Below are 17,303 nucleotides of genomic sequence, written 5' to 3'. Positions count from 1 at the left end.
ATATGACCCACTTAGCTGTTGTAATATTATCCAACTCATTGTTCAGAGATGTTCCATCTGTACTGTTTGGTTATTAACACACATTGTGAACAACCACCATTGACATTACACAGTAAACCCTATTCTGCAACAACATGTATAGCAGAAGACACAGTGCTCCCCCAAGATCTCCTCAAATCCCTTTAGCATTCTTGTGCACTGTGCTTTCAGTCACAGCAGCAGCACCTATCTTCGAAGCTCTGAAGAGCTGTCAGTGCCTGGGAATGTCCTACCCAACCCCATCTACAGTCATTACCAATGACCAACAGACCAGTGACAACAGATATTCCAGCTGCTGTGCCCCTGAACATGTTACCTCTGACCACAATCTCCAGGTCTACCCTGTGGCATTGAACCAAAGTGACCCTTCATGGGACTTGGCTTGACACTTCATTACACTTCTCCACTCCCCCACTGGTTTTCTCTAGGAACGTATCCTAGTAAATCACCTCTACGTGAATCTTTGTCTTAGGGTCTCCTTCTAAGGAACCCATGCTAAGACAATGTGTTTTTCTTTTATGCAAAGTAATTCCTAATGATCAGCAGATAGGGGACTTAGTATAACATGTGTATTACTCCATTCTTGTTGTTTATAACAGAATGCCTGAAACTGGGCAGTGTATAAAAAAATGAAATTTATTTCTTACAGCTTCTTAAGCAAGAGAGAGCTAAGCTTCTCACACGGTCTCCTTATAAAACCATTGTAACCACACCCATGATCAACCATCAATGGATTAATCCATTCACTAGGGCATGGTCCTCACAATCTAATCACCTCTTAAAGTCCCCACCTTTCAATTACCATAACAGGATTTCCCCCCACCCCCATCCCTTAACACTAATACAGTGGGGATTAAGTTACAATACATGAAACTTTGTGGGACATGTTTACTCATAACAATCTGTAGATTGAGTTGGTTCTTAAGGGATTTTTTCTAGCATGTTAATGTTTTTGAAAGTGATCAGTGTCCAGTTTTCTCATAAGTAAAAAGAAAACCTTAGTAATGCATAAAGATATCAAGAAAAAATTGAAGATACCTCCAACAATACAAAAATACATGTGCACAAGTTAATTCACTGTAGCACTGTTAGTAATTACAAAGTACTGGAAATAACCTAAACACCCTTACATAAGAGAGTGGTTGAATAAACTATGATACATCCATACAATGGAGTACGATGCAACTTGAAAAAGAATGAGCATGAGCTCTATGAACTGATGTAGTGATTTCTAGTGCATACTGCTAAGTAAAAAAAATGCAAAGCCCAAAAGACTATTGGAATCAAGTCATACACTTTAAATATATACAACTTAAAAAATCAATTATACCTCAATAAACATGAGGGATAAAAAGAAGTTACAGTTCTAGACTGAAAAATTCAAATTTCAAAAATGTCATAACAAAAAAAGGTAGCTGACATAATATATTCACTCCCCAAGTTAAAGTTAAACTTCATACAAAAATGCTGATGAACAAATATTTAGATAACCAACTACTTGCTGGATAATCACAGATTAGCAATAATTTTGTGATAAAAGTTGGATTTGGGTAGTATTAATATAATAAAAAATAATGACATTTTACTTTATATATATGTTCTTATGTTGTAATTATACTTCATCATAGATTTTCAAATAGAATTCAGACCAAAAAAACAAAAGTGGGGGGGCCAGCCCATGGCTCACTTGGGAGAGTGTGGTGCTGATGACACCAGGCTGCGGGTTCGGATCCCTATATAGAGATGGCCGGTTAGCTCACTTGGGAGAGCGTGGTGCTGACAACACCAAGTCAAGGGTTAAGATCCCCTTACTAGTCACCTTTTTTTATTAAAAAAAAAAGTATTTATACTATGTTATCCTTCATGTAAGAAAGAATGGGATGTAAGAAAATACTCATGTATCTTCTCATCTGTGCAAAAGAAATACAGGAAAGATAAACCAGAAACTAAAGAGACTGGTTAGCTAGCTATACGGGGTGGGTGGGAAAGGTACTGAAAGAAGGGGGACTGGAAATGGGAACAGGGGAGCAGGGATGAAGGAGAGACACTTCTCTGAGTATATCTCTTTTAAAGCTCTGACACCACAGTAATATTTCACACACTTTTCACACACCTCCCCCCAAAACAAATAAACAGAATGTGGGGTAAACCCAAAAAGGTAATATAAACACTAACAAATGAAACTAGCTGCATTTTAAATGAATAACATAACTACACTGACTGGGGTGGAGAAGAAAAGATCTAATCTAACTGTGATGGTTAGTTTTGGGTGTCAATTTGACTAGATTAAGGAATACTAGAAACCTGGTAAAGCATTATTTCTGGGTGTGTCTATGAGTGTGTTTCCAGCAGAGATTACCATGTGAGCCTGAGTGGACTAGGTGGGAAAGATCTGCCCTCAGTATAGGTAGGTGCTATACAATCTGCTGGGGTACCAGAGAGGATAAAAAAAAAAAAACAGGAAAAAGCGAGTCTCTCACTTTATGTGCTAGAGCTGGGATACATTGTTCTCTCCCATCCGTGGACATGAGAACTTGACTCTTCAGCCTTTGAGTTCCAGGACTTAGACCAGTGGCACCTCTGGGTTCTCAGGTCTTGGCCTCAGGCTAAGAATTACACCATCAGCTTCCCTGGTTCTGAGGCTTTCAGACTTGGACTAAGCCATACATACTATCGGCATCCAGTTTGCAGAAGGCCCATCATGGAACTTCTCAGCATTCACACTCATGTGAGCAAATTCCCCTAATAAATCCCTTCCCATATATCTATATACATATCCTATTGGTTCTGTCTCTTGGAAGAACCCTGACTAATATACTAAGTAACTTTGGAAAACAGTATCTTGACTGGATACTGTAAGGCTAGAGTCAAAAAGAGCTAAAAGTTCTCATGGGGTTATGAGTTAGAAATTCTGAATCTACTTTACGTGTATACTAGAATTGAACAAATAAGAGCTGAGTTTCTCACTATTGGAGAAAGAAGTTACAAATATGAAAAGGGGAAAAGCTATACTGAAAGCAGAGTCATCAATTTAAACTCATGGTTTTAAAAATATAAATACAGATTGATACATACATAAATACAGATGTGTGTATATGTGTAGGTTAGTATACATATATATATTTCCTAGCTTTGTCAGCAGAGAGGACCTAGAAACAATGGAACTCCAGTAGCAATGAGCACATCTAGAACCCAGCTCTTGGTTTCTAAACAACATTCTCCACCAACTTCTCTTTGGAGAAGTGGTTGATTCCAGAAAAGGAGCAAGAAAAACAAAGATGAGCCTGGAACATCTTGTGGTGCCAGAAAGTAGGGAAATGCTCAAAAATATATAGGGGTGTGTTGAAAGAAGATGGGAGCCATTCCAAAGGAGCTTCTATTGGCCAAAGCTGGAATAATTTATGTAACAAACTAAATAATGAAAGTATTGGATTTTAATTCATAGAATAAAGTAAGTATTTTAGAGACCATAACAAAATTTAAAAAGTTGAAAAATAAGTAAATGTGGGAGAAAGGACAACTCTTCCTTTAGGTAGAAGTCCAAATAATAAATATAGAATGGAAAGAAACAGAAAATTGCCATTAGGCAAATACCACAATAATAACTGTTACAGGTAAACCCACCCATGAAGATAAAACTAGACAGCAAAAGTGTAAGGAGAAACAGGATTTGCATAGTTTTAAAATATCACCCCCAAGAAATTTATCAACTCAAAACAATGATACAACCTTACAGTAGCGAAACTTGGCAGACATCACCTTAACCAACTGACCAAAATTAGTACCACCAGTAATGAAGACTTTGATATGATGCACTGAGAAGGATTCAACATCACTCCTGTGCTATTTTTGCCGAACATGCATAGTTTCATTGCAATTGTGAGAAATATCAAACTAACCCAAACTGAGAGAAAGTCTACAAAATAACTGACCAGTATTCATTAAAAATGTCAAGGTCATGAAAGACAAGAAAGACTGAGAAACTGTTATGACTGGAGAAGGCTAAGGAGAAATAACAACTAAATGGAACATGGGATCCTGGAACAGAGAAAAGACATGAGTGGAAAAACTGGTTAAAACCAAGTAAGGTCTGTAGCTTAGTTCATAGTATCATATCAATGTTAATTTCATGGTTTTGGTAATTAATTGTACTATGGTTACGTAAGGTGTTAACATTAGGAGAAGGTGGGTGAAGAGTATATGAGTATATGAACTCTGTACTATTTTTGCAACTTTTCTGTGAGTCTAAAATTAACTGAAATAAAAAGTTAAAAAATGTAAAAACTGAAAATTCTACAGTCGTACCTTTCTTTAATGTAAATGTAGCTGATTTAGTGGCTTTAAGAACCTCTACACTTTCACTCAACTTTAGGTACCCGAGGGAATCTGAGTAGGCAGGATCTACTCTACAGTGTTACTTACACATACAGCTCTCTAAATAAAAGTCAGTCCTTCATAACAGACCTACAAACTGCTCCCCTTCATTTTCTTTTAGCTCTCCTCAACTAAGGCAGTGATTTATTTTATTTTATTTTTAATTATAGGCAGGATGGTCTTCACATAATGGTTTACACTAGATTATAACTCTCATAGAACTGACCTAGTTTTAAAATTCACCATTTTAGAGTCTTAAGATATAAACAAATGCCTAGGCTTCAAGATCTAGCCTATTTTTCATGCTCAAGAATGAAATAAGAAATGGAGAAGTTAGAACCCCAAAATACCATTGTTATGTTCTTCCGAATTAATTAAACATAAAAACTTTTCTATTTTAAAAAGCTATTTTCTTACTTAGAATATGCTGGAGAAACCCAGTATGGGTTGTCTTCTGCTGCTTTGGCATGACGCAAAATGGCTTCCCGGGGATTACTGTCATCAGTCTTGTCCAAAGCAATGTTCTTCACAATGTAGGATGACAGAGTGCCCCCATGGGTTCCAACACGGCCACCACGACCTGTTTCAAAAGAAAAAATACAAATCAGAAACTGAATGAGCATGACAATACAGAGGTACACCTTGTGTACACTGTACTTATTATCTGAGCACAAATCTCAAGAGTATTTAAGTATCATCCTTTCAACTTTCATTTATAATAATCAGAACCAAAGTAAGAAATCACCAAACCTTGACTTCCCTGTAACATTTTTAAATAGGAAAAGACTTTTTTTTTAATTGTTATGTCCTAGTTGCTTGACTTATAGAGTGAAACCAATATAGAAAATTACAAACAGTATGCCATGTACATGTCTTAAAAAACTTCCTCAGGCATGAATATTTGAAATTCAATTAATAAAAATAACCAATATTCATAAGATGCTATTTTAGCTTTAAACAAACATATCTTAAGGCTTGCCATCTTCTAAAAATTTTGCTGGGGTATTATGAGAAAAAACAAGTAAGTTGGACACACTGATTCACTTATTTTACTGTACTGTAATTGCCCTATTAGAGAGGAAGCTCCTTATGAGCAGGGATTTGTTTCCTGCTGATCTCTAACAGCTCACATGGTTCCTGGTACTCAACAGCACTTCAGCTAAGGAAGGTGAACAGATCTCTATGAAAGAGATGAATCCAATTTGGGAAAGCTCAGAAGGTAGAGAAGGTTATTTTCAATGACTGAAATGGGTTAAGTACAAAACAACAAAGAAAAGTTCAATGGGTATTTGGGGACACAAGTGAACCAAAAGTCATAGCAGAAGATCAAGAGTAGGAGAGAACTGAGGTATAAAGCTACAAAGGTGGTTAAAGTTAGACTATAGAAAACCTCAAGTCTCTGGGAATACAACTGGACAGTGGGATCCTTAGGAAGGTTTGGGGACAGTAGCAATAAGAAAACTAGAGGAATTGGGGGTTAAATTGTAGAGAGCACTATCATTTATAAAGCAAATGTATTTCACAGGGCCTATTTTCCAAAGCCCTGTAGTCTCAGGTTTAGCCTAACTTTTTAAAATTACATATAGAAATGTTAAGCATGCGATAGACAGTAAACTTTCCACAGGCTAAAGTCTCTGTTGTAGATACGAATTGTAACACAGCATAATTGCTGGCTCCAAGGACAGATGCCCTTGATGCAATTAAACCTAATGACTGCTGCCATGACAATTATCTTACTGTTCTTTTTGTAACCGCATATATTCCTTTTCTGTAATTTTCTGGCCTGGAGAATAAATTCAGGGAAAGAACCCCAGTTCATGGTTAATTTCCAAAGGAAGGAATGCCTTGCTCTTGAAGGTTCTGGGAAATTAACCCCTTCGGGGTCTCTCACTGCCCAGAAGAGATGGGCTTTGAGTAATCTTTTGCGGCTCCGTCACCCAGGGGAAAAGGGGTGACAAATCTGTGGAAGGCAAAGCAACATTAAAGCTGTGTGTATGCTGAATGAAGGCAGGGCAGGAAGAGGAGTGACTTGAGATAAGGTGCCTAGTTAGAAAAGTTTGCAATAATCCAGGCAAGAATATTATTTAGAAACTTTGGGCTGGCCAGTTGGCTCAGTTGGTTAGAGTACAGCCTTGTAATACCAAGCTCAAGGGTTCAGATCCCCTTACTGATCAGCCACCAAAAGAAAGAAAGAAAGAAAAGAAAGAAAAAAGAAACTTTGATGAGGACGGTGGCAGAGAAAATGAAAAAATCGAAAGATATGCAGCATGTTCTCAATGCTGAAGGGCAAACAGATGCAAGTCCAGAACTCAGGTTCAGATGAATGAACAAATCAAAAGCTGTAGGTTTGGGAGCCTAGGACGAATAGAAACTACACAAGTGATAACAGAAAATGGAATTCTAGTGAAGGCATGTGCTGTACTATAGCCAATGCTATCTTGTTTTGTTCTGGTACCTACTTTTTAAAAAACTCTAATGACTTTTATTCATCTTCTAGTGACATGGGCAGCTCCAGTTTCTCAACACAGAACTAAATGATGGCTACTTTATGTGTTGTGTGAAACCTAATTCAGCCTGGGTTCTGGTCAAATTGCCCAGTGTGATATATTTATGCCAGTATTGAGAGCAGTGGTTCTAACTCTGGGTTCCAAGGAGCCCCAGGGTTCCACTGAGGTCACCTTCAGGGCTCAAGTTAGAGAACAAGCAGAAAGGGCTCCAGGCTTCCTTCCCTACTTCAACACAGCAGCTCCGTTTTTATCAGTTTTATATACTGAGATTCTGTGTCATGCCTTTAAGAAAAAAGTTCTGGTGCTAAAAAGAAAATGTTTAAAAATCACAATCTAATAAAATCTCTCTGAAGATAAAGCAGCATCCAGACGCAAAAGAGCTTCCCAATTCTATATCAATTACCCCACCTTGTCCCTCACCCCCCTTTGCAGGTCACTAGCCAGATCAAGTCACCTGGGCCTGCTACAGGAGGTTCAGGTTTGTGTGACTTCAGGGGATCCAGTCTGTCCTTCTCCAGCTGTTTCCTTGTACTCCGTTGGCGGGGCTCGCGGAACATAGGCAAGGCATGAGCTACAGGAAGTCACATTTGAAAAATTTCATTATAATAATAACCCTTCCATCCAAAAACATAGCTAAAGTGTGACTAACTGAAAGACGAAATGGAAGTCATAATGACAGCCTTCCTCTAATAATAAAAGACAGTCTTACTGTAACCAATTATCCCATTTTGTTTGAGACCAGACTCATTGTTCACCTTTTCTGGCAGCTAACGGCACTCAGGAAATACTGTCAAATACTGTCACGGAAACACTGGTGAGGCTACCCATCTCCCAAACCATAGGTAGCAGTTAAAACTTAATTTCTGTGGTTTTGAAAAGAAACACTTAATGAGACTACCTCTTTTTTTTCTTACAGGACCCAAATGTGAATAACGCCAACAGCTTGCCTGTTGGCCCTGATGTTTCCTCAGATGCCTCATAAACACTGGAATCACTTCACACGTCTCTGAAATGTGACCATCTATCAAGAGGAGTTGACAACACTGAGTAACCGGAAGGGAGGAACACTTATCCCACTGAAACTGAGATAAAGCTTGCCTGGAAATGCAGGGGGTACCTGAATCTCTTGGCATGGGGACTTGATAGGGCCCTATACCTCCTTCTAGATGGTGGACGAAACAAGAGAATAAAAATCAGAGTAATATATGTTCAATTGCTGTTGGTTGTTTACTCAATGTCAGAATTAAATTTCAGAATATGAGTATAAGAATTCAAAAGGGAAACAGCGTAATATTCTGAGGGAGAGGGAGAAGGTTTGGGGGGGAAGTATTAAATAACTAGATTTTTCTTGATCAAAACAAGTACCAGAATAATTTCTTTCGACCCTTACATGCAGATTAAAACCTCTTTGAAAAAAGAAACTTTTATCAAGGGACCGGGGGTAGGAGGGTAAAGGTTTAAAGGGAATTTATAATATGAGTGAAATGTCTACAACACTTTAAAAACTCTGCCAGTATCCCTTCCTGTCCTCTACCCCACTGCTGACCAGGGCCAGACCATATCACTCATCAGTAAAACATGCCTGCCTTGAGTCAGGGGAGCTGAGAAACACAGCCACCCGTTACTCTGTTGGGCAACACGACACAACAGTATTTTTAGGAGGAGGAAAAATAGCTTTTCACTTCAAACGACTGGAGGAACTTAAGTAGGCCGCGTGTAATTACATGAGCTAGACTGGTTATGACACTGATTTTAACACTTCTACTCTTGCAAAAAGTGTCATGGGATCTCTTACTGATCATAAGTTCTAAGGGACCTGGTCTTACGTGAGACCCACCAGCAGGGAGAAAACCCAACAGTACAGCGCCCCTTGGGCTTTAAATGTCACCAATGAAGTCCACAGGGCCATCTGCTAATGACAATCCCTGTGGCATCCAAGATTTCCTTCCTACTTGTCACCTGTTACAGGTCTGAAATTGTGGCTCTGGGAACAAAGACCAGCCAGAATTAATGAAGTTGTGTGACAAACCTGAGATAAGCCACTCTGTCCTAAGCTTCTTGCTCGTATCACAGATAGTTCATTTTATATATATACATATATATGTATACACACACACACACACACACACACAACCTCTGGATCAGTCTAGCACATGGTCACAGAATTTCAGAAGGAGCTGGAGAAGACCTTTCATCTAGTTTCTTCATCCTCCTGATGAATTTCAGTTGTTCGATGTCACACTGCCAGACGGTGTGCCAGGCAGAACTAGACAAACCCAGTCCTCCTAATTCTAACAACAGCACTCTTTCTTGTTTATTCTTAGAACAGACTGTTAGCTTTAAAGGGCTGCTATAGAGGAATGTATTAGGCTCAAATAAGCTTTTCCCTTTTGGGTTGAAAGTTACATGAAATAACCCTGTCGCTGTGATGAGTCACAGAAGCTAAAGGGGTTAGCTGTTACATGACTTGTAGTCCTATCCACATAAATGGGAGATTTTGTAATATATGCCTGAACTCTGAGGGCTTTTTCTGTCTCTAAAACAACACAATCAATACCACATGAGAGTAGAAGAGAAATGTATTATTGAAAGGCATGCTAACAACTTACGGGTGATGATGTAGTCCTGGGTTAGAGTCTCAGCTTGTTTCGCCTTCCGCTGGGTTTTAACCACGCATAATTTTGCTCCTCTGAGGGGTGTAAAAGCAAATTATTTTCTTGATTTGGTTTCAGAAACAGAAAGTCTATGTGGAAAGCATTAGATACTTTCAGGAACACATTCTATGCACTACATCTTGTCAGGTCCTTGTCTTTCTGAGGGATGGCAACAGATGGGATCTTAATGATAAAGGATTATTAAACTTATGGAAAAGCAAGTATGTCAGTCAGTGGTTATTCAAAAGGGTTGGAGAGGTAACAGGGCAACAGGACACAAGTTAAAAAAAAAATATATATATATATAGAGAGAGAGAGAGAGAGAAATAACTTAAGATTTTAAGATCTTAAAGAAATATTAATAAAACTAACCATCCTTTTTCCCCCCCTAAAGGTCATAGGGTTCAAATTTTAGTTTATGTCCCATATGAAAGCAATCTGGGTGGTCTATACCCCGAGAGGCATATGTCCACATCTCAGATACAAGAGTATAAGTGTCTGAAACCGAGTCATCTTGGCAGGGTTACCAAGGGGCTACAGCCCAAGAATGTGTGGGATTAACCAAAAGTGTGCTTAGAACATTTCACTTCTGCTTAGCAATACTGAGCTATTCTTTTCAAGAGAAGAAAATAAAAACAAGCAAATTTCTTGGAGTAAAGATTCCAAAGAGAGTGCCTTCTAATAGAGAATGGCTTTCCTTCAGAAAGGATACGGAACCTCAAAACAGGTTTATACGGGTCTCCAGTGAATTTATCATGTGAATTTTAATACTAGCTATCCAACACTCACTCTAAAGAGGGAGCTAATCAGTCATTGTAACTTAAGGGAGAGAAACAAAACCATTCTTTTTTGGGTGGTAACACATGTGCACCTTTCTGCCCAAGGGAAATGGAAATAACCAAAGGACTGACAGAGCCTCTAGTGATTTCCAGACCTGTGAAATACATTGGTATGCCTAAGTTTGACATTTGGGGTGGGCATAAGGGTTGAGGGGGAAAGAATTTGTGCTGTTCTTTTCTGCTGGCAGAGAATAACCTTGCTCAACATCCAAACTAATCACTGCTAAAAGCCAGAGAAAAAGGTAACAAAATGGACAAGGCATTTACATTTCCTATAAGTGGTTAGTTCCCTGTTTTGTTAATCCCTGACATGCATCACTGCTAATGCCACTGTCCAGGGTGGTATACAAAGTGGGCAGGACTTTTTTCCCCATTGCACTCAGCATTTCAGCTAAAGAACTGCAAATCCCCAGGAAACTTTCACTTTGAATCCAGTATGGATCAAGGGCGATATCCAAATCCTCTTTAAAGCACAACAGTAGGAGTTTGAGGTTTTACTCTGTGCCAGCTGCATTTTCTAAAAGGGTGGCTCCCCATCAAAGGGGGAAAATAAATAAAAGCAGGGGTGAAAAAAGCCCCTTTCCCCAAGTTGTTGTCATTCATCTAAAACAGGCAATACTTATGAAATACCTCTGACTCTTGTTGGGGTCATAATAGACTTTAGCCAATCCATTTCCAGTTCCAACCATGATCTGGTTCAGCTTTGGATGCCATAGGCAGCGGACAACACTCTGAAAAGGAAATGCATGGTGGTCAACTAAAGATAAATAAAAAGGTTTAAAAAAATCCTGCTGGTACCTTGATGGCTAGTTTACTAAATCAAATAAGATCCTGATGGTTAACTGTAACTTTTAAGACCTAAACCATAAAGTGCTCCTGAGGTTAAGTTCCATTCCATCACTTATTTTATGTGTGATACCCTTTAAAAATAAAGAAGATGTTCCCTCCCTGACATTATCTCCCTTTCCTGACATCCTTGAAACCACAAAGTTAGGTTTCCCAGCTCCATTACCATGTGAGGCTGGCATCATGGAATGCCATATCCAAATAACTCAGTTATGCTTCCTACTGAAACAGATTTAGATCTCAGTGTTTCATGCTTTTATACACACAATATGTCCCTCTGGACAGCAGATTGGGGCCAGGCGGTTATTGTTTTTAGTTTACAAAGATCCAAATCTCATAAAGCTTTTTCAGAAACAACACATATTCGCAGGCATTTAATAATCTCTATCTAGGAGATAAAACAGCAGAACAATAGAAGTGAAACAGAGACAAAATTCAAAGACTTGACATTAACCTGACTGAAAAGCTGTTAAAGTGAAGGTTCACTGTAAGTTATGATCCCCTGAATTTATTACTGGTGAGGAAAATAAGTAGTGATCTGGGGTCAAAAAGAACCACTAGTTCTACTACAACCTATTTTTAATTTTTTTCTGCAGTCAGAAGGCAGAAGTGGGAGGGATGGAATGGATAGAATTAAAGGGAAAAAAGATGAAGCTAATGTTGGTAGGCAGAAACACCACGTACTAGGTTCTGTAGAACTCACTCTGATAGAGTAAGAAATGAATATAAGCATTAATTCAACATTTATTTTATTATAACATCTATCAATCACCTGCCCAGTTATGTATGGAGACTTAGGGGGGAAAGGATACAATTAAATACTGCCATTTTACAGTTCTAACAGTAGAATGAAAACCATGGAACTTCTGTCTCTTAAATCTGCCTTCAGCTGAATTTCTTTCATTCCTCATCTCTAACCATCCCACTCTTTCGTTAAGACAGAAAATCTGAGAATCTCTGAGATTCCTTTTGATAGAAATTCTAACTCCCATCTGATGAGCAAAAACTATGCCTATAGTTAAACGGCTACAAATCCTTCTCTGAGATTCCAGAGGAATTAAGGAAGAAGCTGAAGAGTCTGTAGGAATCTAATTCACCTCTGATGATAATCCACAAGAGTGGTTCTTAAGCTATGCACCACTGAAGAAGACTGAGATGTTTTACAGAGAAAATCAAATCAGAGTGGCTGCATTTTCCCTATTGGTAGGGGGCAATTAAGTTAAAAGGGCAGATTTTCACAATTTTAGGTTTTCTTTCCACAATTTTCCTTAAATCTATGGTGCCTGCTACCCAAGGTCTGCTAGCAAGATGATAAAACATATACAATAATGAGTAAATATTAATAGAAAAACTTGAAAATAGAAAATTATATTTATTTTGGGGCCGGCCCGGTGGCACACTGCTACAGTGCGCCGCTTGGGAAGCGCGGCAGCGCTCCCGCCGAGGGTTTGGATCCCACATACAGACCGGTTCCCGCTCACTGGCTGAGCAAGGTGCGGGGGCAACACCGAGGGTTGTGATCCCGTTGCCGGTCCCGGTCCGGTACAGGCGCGACACTGAGGGTTGCAATCCATTGCCGGTCATGACAAAAGACAAAAAAAGGAGAAAAAAAGAAAATTATATTTATTTTGACAGTTTGGGTTTTTAATTTTTTTTATTTTTTTGGTTGTTGTTGATTTGTAGATATTCTCATGAAACCCACTTTATAATGCAGACATATAAAAGTCACATTTTCTCCTAATAAAAATGCCCTTGGTTGGTAAGACGGCATTAAGTATATCAATAGTTCATAGTCTGCAAAGCGCAGCCTGACTTCTAGGTACTCCGCCACTGAGACTAATTTGAGAACTACGCCTAGACCACTAGAAATTTCCAGATGTTCACAGCCAGGTACATGGAAACATGAGGAGAGTCACAAACATAACTTCATAAAGTCATGTTTACATAACACTATCCTAAAATAAGTTCATCTAAGCCAAGACTCATCTCTTTACGTCTTTGCTTAAATGCCATTGCTACTCAGACCACCCTATTTAAAACAGTGCCCCAAAACTCACCTCACTCTGCTTTTCTTTTTCTTTTTTTTTTTTTTTTTGTCTTTTTTCGTGTCCGGCAACGGATTGCAACCCTCAGTGTCGCGCCCGTACCGGACCGGGACCGGCAACGGGATCGCAACCCTCGGTGTTGCGTCCGCACCTCGCTCAGCCAGTGAGCGGGAACCGGTCTGTATGTGGGATCCGAACCCTCAGCGGGAGCGCAACTGCGCTCCCAAGCGGCGCACTGTAGCAGTGCGCCACCGGGCCGGCCCTGCTTTTCTTTTTCTTATAGCACGTATCACCTTTTAACATAATACATAATTTGTTTATCAATTACGCTTATTTTCTGCCTCCCCCACCAGAACATATACTCCATGTGCAGAAAGCTCAGTCAGTTTTGTTTGGCAATATATCCCGAGTGCCTAGAGTAGCATTTGGTGCTCAACAAATGTTTGCTGAAGGAATGAATTAAAAACTACAGTTCACCCATGCCTAAATGGATTGCTTCCCTAGGTAGAGTTAGAAACCATTATCAAGTTAAAATAATTACTCTCCATGAGGAATAATTTGATTTCTCCATATCATTATTACACTCAGGTATACTACAAATGCAGCAGGGTTAGTTCCCCCTCAATATGTCCTAGAGAGGATGTGCATGAACAAGAGAGAAAGAAAAAGCAATGACAGAAGCTTTCGATGGCCTTCAGAAATCTCAGCCACCCACAAATGGCCCCAGGACAATCTTAAGGACATAGTATTAGAGTTATTTCTCTTCCTTGGTTCTCTAGAGGTCTGGCTAGCAGTCTAAGATTACTGGTTCTCAAATATGTTTTCAAGTGAGCAGGGTGCAGAATTGGAAAAGATCCACAATGTAGGCCTGATAAATTCCAAGACACCCAGCCAAATAGGCAGTTTCCAGGGGCAGCAGGTTACTGTTACTCTCTCCCTGCAAGCTGAGGGTGTAAATGTTAGAGAGAGACAACTGTCCAGGCCAACAAGCAATGTCTGATTGCTTTCCAGGGAGTCCAAGGGCACTGCACCTTTATTCCTGTTCACCTCCTTTACCCTGCAGAGCTCTCAGACACACACACAGCAGGTCAGCATAAGCTCTCATGGAGAAGCACATTTACCCTCTATGCATGCTAAAGCAGGGAGAGGCAAATAAGAGCCCTTGAACTAAACTGTCATCCCAGAGGTCCATCCACTGTGGCAATGAGTCACCAAAGCAGCCAATGAGAGGCCTGTGGGCAGTCTGACTTAGGCTAGGGATACTAAGGCTCAATCACCCTAAGACTGGTTATTAATCAAATACTACAGAGGTTCCAAAACACAGAATGAAGAAACAGAATTCAAAGTCAAAAGTGGGTGGGCCTTTTTATTTATTAATATTTATTGTGTGTGTTTAGCTAACCTTTGTAAACTTTGCAGCTAATGCGGCTCCACACTTTGTCCTGTCAAAGAAATGCATCTTATAGCAGAGAGTTGGCCATCTGCCAAACCAAACAATCCCTGAGACAGCGGCGGGGCTGGGGAGCAAGCAGAGTTGCCACGCTGCTAACTTGTCAAATATACATGCCGGGTTTTGCTTAACAACAATGGGACACGTGCCTGCTAGAAGCCTAAGGAACCATTAGGAGACAGATGAGCTATAAATACTTGGAAAGACTGCATTCAATCAACCAACTATCCCAAACTTCCTTCATTCTGTTCTTGAAGAGGTGCTTCTCTGGCTGGGGAGCCTGACACAACCAGATCACAAATTTACTTAGCCATGCAGCAAATGAACAGGAGGGAGCACATCTGAATCAAAGGACCAGAAAGAACATCAAGACATGAGATCTACATGGATCAAAGAGAAAGACTTCACATTATATCATGTGAGCCAAATAGCAGATGCCATTGCAGTGTACAGAATTAGATTCTAAAATTAGTCTGCACATTTTAATATAATGATTTGCTTAATTAAATTGATAAAGTGTTTTACTCTTACACTAATCTACTTCATCTAATCAAAAAGTGTGGGTCTGCTAATGGCTTCCCTCACTGTCAAAGCTAAACTCCATTTCAGCCCAAAACTAGGTTCTTTTAAACCAAATCTCACTTTCATTTTAGCCTTATAATTTGGCAATGCAGAGTAACCATAAACTGCCCAAAAAGTACTTAGCTCTAGCAGCAGCCACTAAGGGACAATAACTGGAGTTAAAAATCATAAGCAAGATGACTAGAAGGAGATACAAGATTTTAATGTGCTCTACACAGATCATTCATCCCTAGAGAAACCAAAGAAAAAAGAGGGGGGTGGGCTGGAAAAGAAGAAAGCACTGTGTACAACTAGCAGTGTCAAGAACCCAAAGCAGGAATTTTGGAATTACCCAGTAGCAAAAGTGAGAAGGCCACAAAAGAATTCCAAATAATTTATTTCAACAGTTTTCTGGTTTACTTTAAGTGAAATCATGGAAGCAAATAAGGGGAGAAGGAGGAGGAGGAAACCAAAGAGATAAATGGATTTATATTTTAGGACAGAGTAGGAAGGAAACTATTAGGTAACTGGAACTTTATATTATTAAATGTAATTGAGTCCCCACATCAATATTACAAAATCAGTAATTTCATCCCATTTCACAGATGAAGAAACTGAGACTGTAGGAGGGTGAGTAACTTTCCCATATAGAGGAAATGGAATCAGTGGGCAAGTTTCTCCAACTCCTTTGTTCATTCCTTTATATTACTTAACCATGTAAAGCTGTGTTCTGAAAGATGTGGAAAAAGGGGAGATTTTTAATCATTTCCAAATCCACCTAACCCAGAAGTAGAAATCTCAGCAAATTTATATTAAAATGCAAATGGTATTACTAAAACCATAAAAGAAAAAGCCCACTAGTTCCCAGCTCACAAATGTTACTATAAAAGAAATCAATGCCTGTGCATTAGGTGTCTTATGTGTCTGTAATGCACATATCCAAACACTACCCTTACTCTACTTTACATGGTAAAAGAAGCCCAACATCCTTCATAATTTTATACCTTAAACATGATAAAATTGAAACACCATTTCCTGATCCTTCCCAGCTGCTGACCTACACTGTAAACCAAACTCCATCTGGTCTTTTCATGTTTGGTTTTTGTCATATAGTACAAGAATGGATAAGCTAACTCAGTGACTCCTTGGGAGAACAAGCATTTTTTGGAACTTTCAAATAAAGAGCCTGACACCTGTCTCTGAAAGAGACTGTCACACAATTTTGCAGACTTGTATAGAACAGCCTTAGAGTCATGGACATCCTTAGGACTATCCAATATATTTGAATGGCCAGGTGTGTGCCGATCCCCAAGACCAAGAATGTAAATCAAGATGTCAGCCCAAAACAAACAAGAAGAAGGCAGACAAAAACAGGAAGGTAACTTTCTTCAGATTTCCACAAGCCCAATATTTACTTCACAGAGAAAGAAAAATTGTTTTTTACATTAAAATATTGGGCTGGGGAGGTAGAAGAGTAAGATAGGCATTACTGCAACCTTTCCTGGCTATTTCTCCAATCCTTGTTTCCTCCACTCTCTCCTAAAGAGAGAGTTTGCTTTTCCCAAACTTGGGATGACTTCTGCAGTATTCATGGGCAATGGGGCTTGGCCTCATCCCTCTAAAGTTCAGGAAGCAAACCTGGTGAATAAGCCTCAGTCTCCAACAATAAGCCTCCTTAACACCCACCTGATCTCCACAGAGACATCCCCTAAATGGAAAAAATTAAAGACAGACATTTTCTCTATACTTCCTTCTAAGTGAGCACATACCTATCCTTTTTTTCTCTTCCACATTCCTCCAGCTTCAAGGAAGTTCTACCATGGGCCAGACTTGTACCAACTGTCACTTTCTGCTACAAATCTTCTCCCTTCCCTGTCCCAACAATCCCCCCCCCCCCCAAAAACCCCCCCCCCCCAGAAAAGCCAGATAGAAGCCCTACGGTGAAAAGAAAAAATGCCGTAACATTTTTATAAATGAAAAGGTTGCTG

General features: G+C 39.4%; 1 protein-coding gene across 1 annotated transcript in view; it reads right to left on the bottom strand.

Moving 5' to 3' along the window:
• LOC103596167 (WD repeat-containing protein 70) overlaps positions 1–17,303 on the bottom strand; it is a gene marked incomplete at its 5' end in the record, with an annotated part of 258,626 nt that overhangs the window by 13,703 nt on the left and 227,620 nt on the right. Inside the window, 4 exons of the mRNA XM_008579746.1 lie at positions 4,831–4,993; positions 7,375–7,491; positions 9,530–9,609; positions 11,044–11,144. Coding sequence (XP_008577968.1) covers positions 4,831–4,993; positions 7,375–7,491; positions 9,530–9,609; positions 11,044–11,144 — 461 coding nt within the window. The remainder of the gene's footprint in view (positions 1–4,830; positions 4,994–7,374; positions 7,492–9,529; positions 9,610–11,043; positions 11,145–17,303) is intronic.

The sequence above is a fragment of the Galeopterus variegatus genome, unplaced genomic scaffold, assembly GCF_000696425.1.
Source record: "Galeopterus variegatus unplaced genomic scaffold, G_variegatus-3.0.2 Scaffold81, whole genome shotgun sequence".
Classification (NCBI taxonomy): Eukaryota; Metazoa; Chordata; class Mammalia; order Dermoptera; family Cynocephalidae; genus Galeopterus; species Galeopterus variegatus.
The sequence above is the reverse complement of the archived record's forward strand: the minus strand, read 5'-3'. Positions and strand labels throughout refer to the sequence as shown.